Source organism: Gopherus flavomarginatus, chromosome 22 (genome assembly GCF_025201925.1).
Source record: "Gopherus flavomarginatus isolate rGopFla2 chromosome 22, rGopFla2.mat.asm, whole genome shotgun sequence".
Taxonomy (NCBI): Eukaryota; Metazoa; Chordata; order Testudines; family Testudinidae; genus Gopherus; species Gopherus flavomarginatus.
This window is the reverse complement of record NC_066638.1, coordinates 19,256,946-19,270,396: the sequence shown is the minus strand read 5'-3', so window position 1 is coordinate 19,270,396 and position 13,451 is coordinate 19,256,946. Positions and strand designations below refer to the sequence as shown.

Here is a 13,451-nt window from a genome sequence, read left to right as displayed (position 1 = left end):
TCAAACTAATGTCAAGCTGGGAAGGTCCATCTGCAACCTCAATCGCTTGCAAGCTCGGTCACCATCCTCTGTGAGAAGCAGATGGGAGGAAGATCTCTATATCAACAGGTAACTGACAAGGCTGCAGGTATTACACAGGCAATGACTGAAATGTAAAACCAAAAGCCACTACACATTTAAAGCCTCTCTCCTGAAGGCAGAATTTAAAAAAAGGATGACTTAATCCATAAGGGAGATATAGAAATACAAGGGTAAATGTTTTTTTTGGGTAAACCTAAAGGCACAGAGCATGTATTGAGCAGCACTCGTACTCTTAACTACCAGTAAATGCCTTACAGGTGCTTTCTTCTGAGAAACTAGGATTGACACAGGGCACAGAAAACAGCCACACAATTTCATAAATGTAAAGTCTAAGCATACTTGCACTCCTCTTCCTTTTTCTAAAGGGGACCTTTCACCTTTACCAAAAGGCAGGGAGGAAAGCAGTAAGGTTTATGCAAACAGAATTTGTCGAGAAATGTAAAAATACAGGTCTACAGATTTGCAATTTAAGCCATGAAGGGACCATTATCATCAACCAGTCCAGTGGTTCTCAAACTTCATTGCACCGTGACTCCCTTCAGACAACCAAAATTATATGACTCCAAAGTGGGGACTGAAGCCTGAGCCAGCCTGACTCCTGCCACCCTGGGTGGGAGGGCCAAAGCCCGAGCCTCACTGCCCTGGGCGGGAAGTCCAAAGCTGAAGCCTGAGCCTCACTGCCTGGGGGGCGGGGGGGAGGAGGAAGAGAGAGAGAGAGAGAGAGACCCAAGGGTTTCAGCCCCAGGTTGGGGACCTGTAACCTGAGCCCTGCCACCCAGAGCTGAAGCCTTCGGCCCCAGATGGTGGGGCACAGGATTCAGCTTCAGCCCTGGGCAGTGGGATTCAAGTCTGGGCCCCAGCAAGTCTTAACACCAGCCCTAGCGACCCCATTATAACTGGGTCGTGACCCACTTTGGGGTCTCGACCCACAGTTTGAGAATCACTGAACTAGTCTGATCTCCTGCATAGCACACATCACAGAATTCACACAGTAATTTCTGGCATCTTTACCCACAGAAGACAAACAGAATGAATATTTGCATATGAGCAGATGTGCCAGCCTAGGAAACAGCAGCTGTTTTGACAAGCATCTGTTTATCTAGACAAGCATTCAAAGACAGAAAACCTAGCACTAAAGATTTGTCTCAGTTTGCAGTCTCATCACGCACATTGACACAAGACTAGATGATGGCAATCTGATCCGATGCATTTCTCTAGCCTCTTTTCACACACAGACCAGCAAAGGAAGTTTCATAGGACAGACATCTTTTTCCTTCATACTAGAGCTAAACTGAACCCAGTGGTCATGATGCTGTACCTGAATGACCACAAGTTTCTGCAACTGAAACAGTGCAGGTGCTACCTTTTAGAAGAGTTGGTTCACCACTCACCAGATGGCTCTTCTGGCTCGCTCTCATTCTCTTCTTCTGGAGGGGCTGGTGGCGGTGGTGGTGGTATCTTTTTCTCTTTCTCAGCTTTAGCATTTCTCTCCTCCTCAGAGTAATATTCATCTTCAGAGAGGTTTGCAAGACTCTCATCCATCTCCCTGTACTCCACCTGCAAACAGCACAGTCACAGGGTAATCAAGACCAAACAAGACAATGGGTTTTACTACTAAAACAAAAAGAATGAGGAGTACTTGTGGCACCTTAGAAACTAACACATTTATTTGAGCATAAGCTCAGGAAAGCTTATGCTCAAATAAATTTATTAGTCTCTAAGGTGCCACAAGTACTCCACATGCTTTTTGGTGATACAGACTAACACGGCTACCACTCTAAAACCTGACTACTAAAGCAGGCATTGGAAACAATGTTAAGAAACCACCCACAAAAATTCAGCTTAAAGTGGTGATCTTCTTAGTTTTAGATACTGCAAGAGGACAGTTTTGCATTACAAATTTGCCAGTTTATGGGCGTTTAGAGCAGGACCACAGTAAAAGGACTAAAAGGTCTCATACCTTTTCGTATAGGATTGTGAATCTTTGAGAAAACCTCCTGGAAGGCTCCCAGAATGCCCACTAGAGAACATGTGACATTACCTGTTAATTCTTCTTTGAAAAAGGACTCCAAACAGGAATCCCTCTATTAGGGCTGATGTTTTAGCACTACACAGGGTGGAATCACTCTCAGGGATTTTGATCCTCAGACAGAAGTAACTGAGTGCAAGTTTCATCAAATACATTCCAACCATCAGTATCTCAGATCCCTTTAGAACATAACCCAAAAAGTTTCCTTGAAGCATGAAGCAACAGCCAGATCACATGAAGTTTTTCTGAAGAAAAACCATGAGGTTTTTTGGGATAAAAACCACTTAGTGAAAACAGACCTCCTCACTAAAAAACAAAAGCCACAAATTAAGATGAACATTGAATGCTGTATGAGATGACATTCAAGAAAGTAACTTATTTAAAGGCAGGAGACTAGGCAGCTTCACTTAGAGGAATGCTTGACAGAAAACTGTGTCAATGAACATCATATACTAGAGATTTAGGATTTTTTTTAAAAAGGGCTTTTTCAACATCAAGTTGAGAATAGGACCTCACTGACACAGATACGCATGCATGTGAAGGAATGCTGGCAGGATGATTAGCCCACTAAAGACGGAACTCACACATCTTTGAGGTCAGATAACTCTTGCATCTCTCTTGTAATGCTCAGAAAAAGATAGGAAGAAATTTAGGATACAACTGCAGTATCGCTTCATCCCTATAAAATTTGATATAAGATGATCAGTCACTCTAAGTAGCTCACTCTGTGATCTGAAGTTAGTCAGCAAGGAAATTACCTTCCACATAAGAAACTGATGCTCACAGACACTGACTGACTCAAAAGGAGCTTTGTCAAAACCATGAATATCACAACACCAGGAGCTTTCAAGTGTGTCAGATTCACTCGCGCTTGACAAAGGCCAATGCAGATCTTACCATATCTTCTTTGGACTTCTGAAAAATCAAAATTGCTGTTAGAACTAGGATATTTGCCAATAAGCTAGACTTGTAAAAATGAAGATTATGGCTGTAAAGGAAGCATTTGGGGGCTGTTTACACCACACTGCAAGCCTTTTACATTCACAAAACTCAAAGTCCTTCTGGCAGATTCCTTTAAAACTAAGATAATTTCCAAGGTGCTAAAACAGTGTCATTCATAAAAACATTAACACAAAGTTAAAAGAAGTTAGAACGGGCTACACTCTTACCAGCAGAGAAAGGCAGCTCAAAATGTAGAGATTTGGCTTTTTAGGTTGACACTTGCTCAGAAACATCATGCCCCTTGGGTCTATACTGTTCTAGAATCCATTCTGCCTGGATCCAGCCCAGGCCCCTAACAGCAACAGAGGGTTCCACCACTGAGTCCGCAGGAATCCAACTAAAATTCACCAATTTCCACTGGACTATAGCTAGTTCCCCCCGGGTCACTTCCTACCATATCTTTTGGAGCTGTAGTTGAGGCACTATCAGGGTCTCTGGGCTTCTTTGCACATCAGTTCCCGGTAACTCTGATCCCTCTCTGGCGTTCAGTGGCACTTGGGCATCAGCCTGAGTCTCTGCAGCTCCGGCTTCCATGGTCAGGGGTTTCAGCTGCTCTGGGGCTGCCAGCAAGGAGCATCCTTCCTCCACAAAGGTCAACACAGAATGAGCTGGGCTGCTCTCTTTTATACTAGTGCTACACCTGGAGTATGCCCAGCAGGGATGTGGATGTGTGTCTTCCTCAGCCCACAGTGAGGAGTTAATCCTTCCCCATCCAGTGTGTAGTGAGTTCACGCAGTAACACTCTCCCCTTTAAGAAACTGGGGGCTCTTACTCTCCTCCACCACACTTATCCTCAAAAAAAAATAAAAAAATTCAGTGTTGGCATGCACCTTCCCAAGGCGATGTAGTACCTGAAGTCATATGGCTGTAGGGCAAGACAGCACCGCACGATCTGCAGGTTGGTGTCCTTCATGCTATTTAACCAGTGCAGGGACACGAGGGCAGTGACCAATCGGAATGTATTTCCTAACAGATAATATTACAGATGTCAATGGCCCACTTAACGGCCAAAGCCTCCTTCTCAATAGCTGAACAGTGGACTTGCGACTTAGGTACAGCACAAAGTGTTCATCCCTGGCAACTTCCTGTGACAATACAGCCCCAAGGCCCACTTTGAAGCATCTGTCTGTAAAATGAAGGATTTCCAGAAATATGGATGTATCAAGACTGGTCCTCATCAGTTTTTTCAACATCTAAAGGGTTGTCTCATACTCAGTGGACCATTGGACACTCTGGGGTTGTGAGTTTCTAGTTAAGTCTGTCAGGGGCTACCCAGGTCACGAAGTCTGGGACAAAACAATGATAATATCTGGTTAGGGCAAGGAATTGCTGCACCTGCTTCTTAGTTGTAAGGGTGGGCCAATCTCGCAGGGTCTGTACCTTCTTGACCAGGAGGCTGCAGTTGTCCCCCGCCCATGGTCTATCCCAAGTACATCACCTTGCTCCATCCAAGGTTGCATTTTGAGGGGTTTGCCGTGAGTCCAGTGTCCTTAAGAGCTTGGAGCACACTGGATAGGTAATGGAGATGGTCTTCCCAACAGATATTGTGCATGACAATGTCGTCGATGTATGCAGCAGTGTACTACATATGGGGTCGTAATAGCTGGTCCATGAGCAGCTAGAAGCTAGCTGCGGCTCCAGGCAGACCAAACGGCATTGTTATAAATTGGTAGAAGCCAAAGTGTGTCAGAAAGGCCGTTTCAGGGCAAGAGTTTGGCATCGGGGGATTTGCCAATATTCCTTTGTCAGATCCAAAGTTGACAGGAACTGCTGTGAATGCTGTTACTGTGAGCTCAGAAGAAGCTGACCCCATAAAAACTGTGCCAATGCTATGTATGGGAGTGGTAATGGAAAATTCCTAGTGTGTGGAAAAATCAATGGTAAAAGCCCATTTAGGGAAAATTACAGCTTCTAACATCACTTTAGTTAAAGCAGATCTTGTCAAAGAGGAAGCTTGCCAGATGAAAAAGCAAATATTATAATTCTCTGAGTTTACTGTAAATATTCTTTAGCCAGAATCCACCTTGAATGAAATGGTACTAAACATTAAGTTATAGCTGGTATATGGAAGTTACTGCCTATAGATCTTTGGATTAATATCATCCCCAAAGCTTTGTTCAGTCAAGTTAATATCATGAACCAGTCAGAGGAAAGGAAAGATCCCCAGCCTGTTTGTATTAGGGGCAATGACTTGCCTATGGAGGGTTTCTCCAAATGTTTGTCTGAGGAAGATAGCTCTTTGTCTGTGCAGAAAAGCAGTTTATATGTGAATGAAGTTTCTGAACATCTGTCTGAGTGAATCTGGAATTAGATGATGCACAGAGATAACTCACTGATCAGGAAAATGTTTCTCTAGAGCAGATTAAAGTTGATGGCCAGGTTAAACCCTACTTGAGGGAGAAAAGGGTAGATTCTTGATGGGTGATGTACTGATGGCAAGTAAAGCTTGTGAAAGTAAGCCTGAACAAGGTAAAAGTTATTTGCTTAAGGCAGCTCAATAGGATGAGCCACTATCTGTGGAGAATAGCAGTTTATCTGTTGGGAGTGGCAACTTGCCTGTTAAGGAAGCTGTCCCGCTTTCCAAGCATATGTCTGAAATCAGCCACGGGTGCTGGGACAAACGAAAGAATATCTCCAATTGTTTGTCTGTTAAGAATAGCAGTGTGTCAGCTGCAAAAGTGTCTCTCTCTAGCTATTTGTGAAGCAGACAGAAGAAGCACATCAACCTATGATGGTTGAAAATGTATCAGTTGTATAAGAATTGATTCTGGGTTTCAGTGAAACCCAGAAAGAGTCTGTTATTGCTCAGGAAAATATTCCTTTGGAGCAAGTCATGGCTGAAGAGGGTAAGAGCAGAATTTCTGTGAAAGATGGATTGTTGCTTAAAGAAGCTCCTAAGGAAAAGAATCCTCATGGTAGTTTTTGCAAGCAGCTTGCTGTAATTGAAGGGTGTGGAAGTGAATTACCATATATACTCGTTCATAAGCTGAATATTTTGGTAAAAAAATGACGCATCAAAGAGTGGGGGTCGGCTTATAAACGGGTCAGCTTATAAACGGGTCTACACCAAAATTTGATTATTTTAAACTCTGTGGAATCACTGAATTAATATCTAATACACTGTTGTTTTGTTTGCCTGCAGATGCGCCAAGTAAACAAAAAGCCCTGCCTCCAGCTTACCCTGACAGGCTGAGAACCAGAGTTTGCCGACTCATTTATTGATGTCAATACTGCAGCCTTTTAAAGTTGCAACGGCTTTGTTTAGTGGACTAGACTGGCTTGAAATGGACCACATAAGTCTCGAGCCAATATGAAAATATAACGTGCACAATTGACGGAATGTCTAATAAAAGTCAAATAGCCTATTATCCACACAGACATGCCAATCTACAGGGTTGCTTTGAAATAAAGAACAATAATAATTTGACAGTGATAAAGCAGGTGACATTCCTATATAAAGTCCTACAAAATCTATAAATCTATTTTCATACTAGTATTTAAAATGAATGGTGAAATCAAAAGAAAAAGGTCTTATGCAGCATTCAAACTTAAATCTGCTGAATATGCAGAAGCAAACAATAATTGCGCTGCTGCTCGTAGATTCTGTATCAATGAGAAGTAAAAGAATGGCGAAAAACAAACAACACTGAAAGACGTGCCAAGAAGCAAGAAAAAATGTCCAACGAGGTGCACTTCATTTCCTGAGCTAGAGAAAGATCTCAATAACTGGGTTGTTGAATGTTGACAAAATGGGTACATTGTCACTAGAACTGGAATTTGTGCTCCGCAAATGTTAAAAGATGACAAATACAGGTCAGTAAAGCCATCAGTGTTTGTCGCATCAGCGGGTTGGTGTACTCGCTTCATGAACTGTCATGGTCTCTGTCTTCGTCAGTGAACAAGGATAGCGCAAAAGCTGCCTAGAGATCTGGAAGAAAAAAAAAATCGAATCTTTCCAAAGGTTTATTATAAAATATCGAAAGGAATATGCATTTGAACTGTTACAAATAGGAAATATGGATGTAACACCAATGACATTCGAACTCCCAAGCAGCAGAACAGTAACCGGTGTTGGTGAAAAAACAGTTGTAATTAAAACCACTGGCCATGAAAACATCCATTTTACCATGGTTCTATCATGTCTGGCAAATGGATCAAAGCTTCCTCCTGTTATTTTTAAAAGAAAAACTCTTGCCTAAAAACATGAAATTTCCTGCTGATGTCATCGTATGTGAACACGAAAAGGGATGGATGAAAGTGGGACTGTTGAATGGCTGGAAAAACTGTGGAATAAGACAGGGCTTTGGAGCTCTGCTCCAGTTCCAGGCAAAAACCTGCAGCTCCACTGCTCTGGAGCTGCTCTGTGCTCCAGCTCCAGCCTCCACTCTAAAGTCCTGGAATAAGAGACCAGGAGCACTTTTCAAGAAACCTGCTATGCTCATTTGGGACATATTCAGGGCACACAAGACGGATGAGGTGAAAAATGTGGCCAAAAATATGAAAACTACTTTGGCTGTAATACCTGGAGGCTTAACTTCAGTTCTAAAACCACTTGATGTCTGCCTGAACAAACCCTTTAAAGACAGGCTAAGCAAAATGTGGTCTGAATGGATGTGCTCAGGCATGGTGACGCTGACAAAAGGCGGGATCTTATGAAGCCCGAAATCAATCTGGTCACCCAGTGGATCAAGGACACATGGGTGTCCATTCCCTCGGAAATGGTAGAAAAATCATTTAGGAAATGCTGTATCATCAATGCACTTGACAGGTCAGAAGATGATGCCATATTAGATGACACAACAGAGGCTGATGATGAGAAGGAATCTGAGTCTCAAGATAACCCTGCTGACATCTATAATGACAATGCAGGTGCAGCTGTGATTGAAGCCAAGTTTGATTCACCAAACAGTTCATTAGAGACTGATTCAGACTTTGAAGGATTTAAAGACTTTAAAAAGTCTCATAAGAATGGCCATACTGGGTCAGACCAAAGGTCCATCTAGCCCAGTGTCCTGTCTACCGACAGTGGCCAATACTAGGGGCCTCAGAGGGAGCGAACCTAACAGGTAATGATCAAGTGATCTCTCTCCTGCCATTCATCTCCACCCTCTGACAAACAGAGGCTAAGGACACCATTCCTTACCCCTCCTGGCTAATAGCTATTAATGGACTTAACCTCCATGAATTTATCCAGTTCTCTTTTAAACGCTGTTTAAACGCAGTTCCCATTGGCTGGGAACGGCAAACCGCAGACACTGGGAGCTGAGGGGCTCCGTACCTGCAGACGCTCCAAGTAAACAAAATGTCCTGACCTGCCAGCGGCTCACCCTGATGGGCCAGGAGCCAAAGTTTGCCAACCTCTGAAATATAGGGTCAGCTTATGAAAGGGTCATACAGTTTTTGCCATTTTTACCTAACCATCTTAGGGGGGTCAGCTTATAAACGAACGGGCTAATGAACAAGTATATACAGTAACAGATGTAGATCAGGATGAATTTCTGTCCATAGTAGGCAACAGTTTATTTGTTGAGAGATTTGATTCAGTTCTTAAGAGCCAGAATTCTTCTGTCGAAAATGGATCCACTTTGCTTTAGAAAGACACAGTGTGAACAATTTAGAGAAGGCGTCAGATGGAATGAAAACTGTCAGGGAATTTGAACAGCCCTATGATGACCAAGTGGCTGAGCTTGACCAGCTTGCTGGCGAGACAATGTTGCTGGAACATGGATGTCTCCATACTGATTCTCTGAGTAAACAGTCTGTCTCAGGTTCAGGGGGAAGACTGGGAAGCTGAATCTGCAGAGCAGGACAGCTGTGCAGTTAATCTCTCAAGAATACAGGGGATGGTAGGCAAACTCATCTCTAGACACTTTGGATAGGTCTTGTAAACTCTTAGTGGACTTAACATCTAATTCCATGTGGAAGCAGAAGTTGGTAATGGAAGAACAAAAGAATTTTAAGTCCAACATGCTAGTGAAAATAGATGGCATCTCTTTAAGACAGAGTCCAGCCTTGGTAAAAATCTGAAAACAATTCCATTACCTAGTGAACAAGTTAATGTCTGTGTGGATGCAAATTACCTGGATGATGGGGGGAGAAAGATTGGCCCATTGCTGTTAGCAGAGAGCACACACCTAACCAGCCAATGGATTTTGTTAAGGAAGAAAGCTCAGAATTTGACCCTCCAGGACAGGGAAGAAAGGAAAAACTTTATCTTACTAATAGGTTAACCCTAAAATGCCCAAAACCCCAACGGTATTAAGCCAAAGGCGTGGCATGACAAAAATGCTTGTAAATGTACACTTGACAGATTTGATGTTAATATTAATGCTAAATTTAACTCATGACTAATTTGTTGCTGATACCAAAAACTGTAAAAATGTACAATGTGCATGATCTTTAAAAAAACCTTGAACATGTTAAGAGTGACACATAGGAACACACTATGTTAAAAGGTCTCGTGATACTGATATTTCAAAGTTAATGCTTGTAACCAGTTTTGGAACTTTTCATAGCAGAGAAGGCATCACCCACCTAATGTGCATTGTGAAAAGGGAAACTGAGACAGACCACCACATTGCTTTCAGGGCTAAATGTGAAGATACCTACACTACAGAGAACATTAATATCTACATTGACAATGTTAATTGGATCCAAACACTTGCCGAAGTTTCTACGGATAAATTAGCTATTTTCATTTGCTCTCGGCAAGATCACATGACACACAGGAATTATGCTGTAAGAACACATCCAATCCACTATTGGCCTAACCAAGTTTTACCTTGGGATCGTAAAGAAATTCAATATTGTTACTTCCAAAATAAACCTTACAAAGAAGAAGCCTGTTTTAATCAAACATGATTTTGATGAACCATTTCTTTTATACACTGACACTTCTAATATTGAATTTGAAGCTGCAGTAATACAGAACCAAGAATGGGAAGTTCCTATGATGTACTCAGCAGTATACCTCATAGGAAACCCTTCCTGCATCAGTCTTCTGTTGGGGGTGTGACATTATCTGATTAAAATATGACCACGTAGATCATGGTTGCTATCGCTTTTATATAATTGCAACAAATCTGGTACAAAGCATGTCAAGTAAGGTGTCTATGGAAAGGTTAAAATTTGCTGAATATCATTATGCTATTTGTATGGATGTATCATTTTTGTATCTGAAGTTGTGAATATTAACTATGTACCTGTATTTCAAATGTTTGCTCATGTGGTAGCACCCATAAGGTATTTAACCAGCACATTGTGAAGGGACTTTTCAAGCTGAATGGCCCGTCAAATAACACAACTCACAATGGACCATAGGAGACGCCTATCTACACTTAATGGACTTTCCTGTAAACGTTCTATCTAGAGTATGGCTGATGATTTCTATTATGAGATGGTTGAGCTCAGGATCCTGACAAAAGGAAGAAAGGAGAGGAGCAGAATATGGACTTTGGACTTCAGAAAAGTACACTTTGACTCTCTTCAGGATATGATAGGCAGGATCCACAGAGAGGCTAATATGAGGGGGAAAGTCGTCCAGGAGAGCTGGCTGTATTTTAAAGAGCCTTATTGAGGGCACAGGAACAAACCATCCTGATGTACAGAAAGAATAGCAAATATGGCTGGCGATCACCTTGGCTCAACAGAGAAATCTTCGGTGAGCTTAAACACGAAAAGGAAGCTTACAAGAAGTGGAAACTTGGGCAGATGACTAGGAAGGAGTATAAAAATATTGCTCAAACATAAAGGAGTGTAATCAGGAAGGCCAAAGCTCAACTGGAGTTGCAGCTAGCAAAGGATGTGAAGAGTAACAAGAACGGTTTCTATAGGTATGTTAGCAACAAGTAGGTGGGCAGGGAAAGTGTGGGCCCCTTACTGAATGGGGGAGGCAACCTAGTGACAGAGGATGTGGGAAAAACTGATGTACTCAATGCTTTTTTCCCCATCTTCATGAACAAGGTCAGCTCCCAGACTACTGCACTGGGATAGCACAGTAGGGGGAGGAGGTGACTAGCCTTCTGTGGAGAAAAGTGGTTCAGGACTATTTAGAAAAGCTGGACGAGCACAAGTCCATGGGGCTGGATGCACTACATCCAAGGGTGACAAAGGAGTTGGCAGATGTGATTGCAGAGCCATTGGCCATTATCTTTGAAAACTCATGGCGATCGAGGGAGGTCCCGGATGACTGGAAAAAGGCTACTGTAGTGCCCATCTTTTAAAAAAGGGAAGGAGGAGGATCTGGGGAACTAAAGGCCAGTCAGCCTCACCTCAGTCCTGGAAAAACCATGGAGCAGGTCCTCAAGGAATCAATTCTGAAGCACTTAGAGGAGAGGAAAGTGATCAGGAACAGTCAGCTTGGATTCACCAAGGGCAAGTCATGCCAGACTAACATAATTGCCTTCTATGACAAGATAACTGGCTCTGTGGATGAGAGGAAAGCAGTGGATGTGTTATTCCTTGACTTTAGCAAAGGTTTTGATACAGTCTGCCACAGTATTCTTGCCAGCAAGTTAAAGAAGTATGGGTTGGATGAATGAACTTTAAGGTGGACAGAAAGCTGGCTAGATCATCAGGTAGTAATCAATGGCTCCATGTCTAGTTGGCAGGCAGTATCAAGCGGAGTGCCCCAAGGGCTGGTCCTGGAGCTGGTCTTGTTAAGTATCTTCATTAGTGATCTGGAGGACAGCATGGATTGCACCCTCAGCAAGTTTGCAGATGACACTAAACTGGGAGGAGTGGTAGATATGCTGGAGGGTAGACATAGGATACAGAGGGACCTAGATGAATTAGAGGATTGGGACAAAAGAAATCTGATGAGGTTCAACAAGGACAAGTGTAGAGTCCTGCACTTAGAATGGAAAAATTCCATGCACTGCTATAGGCTGGGGACCGACTGGCTAAGAGGCAGTTCTACACAAAAGGACCTGGCGATTACAATGGATGAGAAGCTGGATGAGAGTCAACAGTGTGCCCTTGTTGCCAAGAAGGCTAACAGAATATTGGGCAGCATTAGTAGGAGCATTGCCAGCAGATGAAGGGAAGTGATCATTCCTCTCTGCTCAGCATTAGTGAGGCCACATCTGGAATATTGAGTCCAGTTTTGCCCCCCCGAAAGGATGTGGACAAATCAGATGGAGTCCAGCAGAAGGCAACAAAAATGATTAAGGGGCTTGGGAACTGAGGGAACTGGATTTATTTAGTCTGCAGAAGAGAAGAGGGGGGAGGAGAAAAGGAGTTGATAGCAGCCTTCAACTATCTGAAGGGGGGTTTCAAAGAGAGAGATCTAGGCTGTTTTCAGTGGTGACAGATGACAGAACAAGGAGTGATTGTCTGAAGTTGCAGTGAGGGAGGTCTAGGTTGGATATTAGGAAAAACTATTTCACTAGGAGGGCGGTGAAGCACTGGCATGGGTTCCCTAGGAAGGTGGTGGAATCTCCAACCTTAGAGGTTTTTAAAGGCCCAGCATCCTTGGTCCTGCTTTGAGCAGGGGGTTGGACTACATGACCTCCTGTGGTCTCTTCCAACCCTAATCTTCTGTGATTCTATGACTAAGCAAAACATGCATGGACATGTGACTTGCCCATGTGACTCAAAACTCCATCTTGGTACCTGTAATTTCCCATAAACTAGAACAATGGGTTTCCCTTCATTTGGCAGAAGGTATAAAAGGCCCTGGAATCATCTCCATTTTGCCTTTTTCCTGTTCTGATCTCTGGACTATAAACCTGTACTAACTGGTGCATAGAGCATTCTAACCAAGGGACTCGGGACCTTCCAATGATTTGGAAGCAACCAGAGACTTGTCTTAAGCCAGCAGTTTATTCCATCACTTCTACAAGCCTGATCTGAGAATTCTGCATTTATTGTAAGTATTTGATTCCTTTAACCAATTTTAACTCTCATCTTTCTTTCTATTTTATAAATAAACCTTTAGATATTAGCTACTAAAGAATTGGCGACAGCATGATTATTGGGTAAGGTCTGAATTGTATATTGACTTGGGTATGTGGCTGGTCCTTTAGGATCAGAAGAACCCTTTTGTTTGATTAAATTGATTTTAAATAATCACTCATTAAGTTTAGTGTCTGTGTGTTGAATCCAGGACTGGAATACCTAAGGAGGCTGCATTTCTGATTTCACGTTAGCCAGGGTGGTGAGACAGAAGTTTAGTTTTGTTGCTGGTTTAGTATGTCTCATGGAAGAATAACCAGCAGTTATGGAGTGTGTCTGCCCTTTTTCCCAGCAGCCTGTCATGAATTTGGTATTCTCAGTTGTGACCCACGGAGGCATGGTGACATGGCTCCTTGGAGCTGAGAACAAAGTGTAGTGTCTGTTC

At 42.8% G+C, this 13,451-nt stretch overlaps 2 protein-coding genes across 4 annotated transcripts in view; one reads left to right on the top strand and one right to left on the bottom strand.

The window, feature by feature from the left end:
- PTAFR (platelet activating factor receptor) overlaps positions 1–13,451 on the top strand; it is a 566,600-nt gene that overhangs the window by 78,953 nt on the left and 474,196 nt on the right. The gene's annotated exons all lie outside the window — the stretch shown is intronic.
- KDM1A (lysine demethylase 1A) overlaps positions 1–13,451 on the bottom strand; it is a 157,012-nt gene that overhangs the window by 131,580 nt on the left and 11,981 nt on the right. For all 3 annotated transcript variants that reach the window (XM_050932307.1, XM_050932305.1, XM_050932306.1), the window contains exon 2: positions 1,473–1,638. In XM_050932307.1, the coding sequence (XP_050788264.1) occupies positions 1,473–1,638 (166 nt within the window). The remainder of the gene's footprint in view (positions 1–1,472; positions 1,639–13,451) is intronic.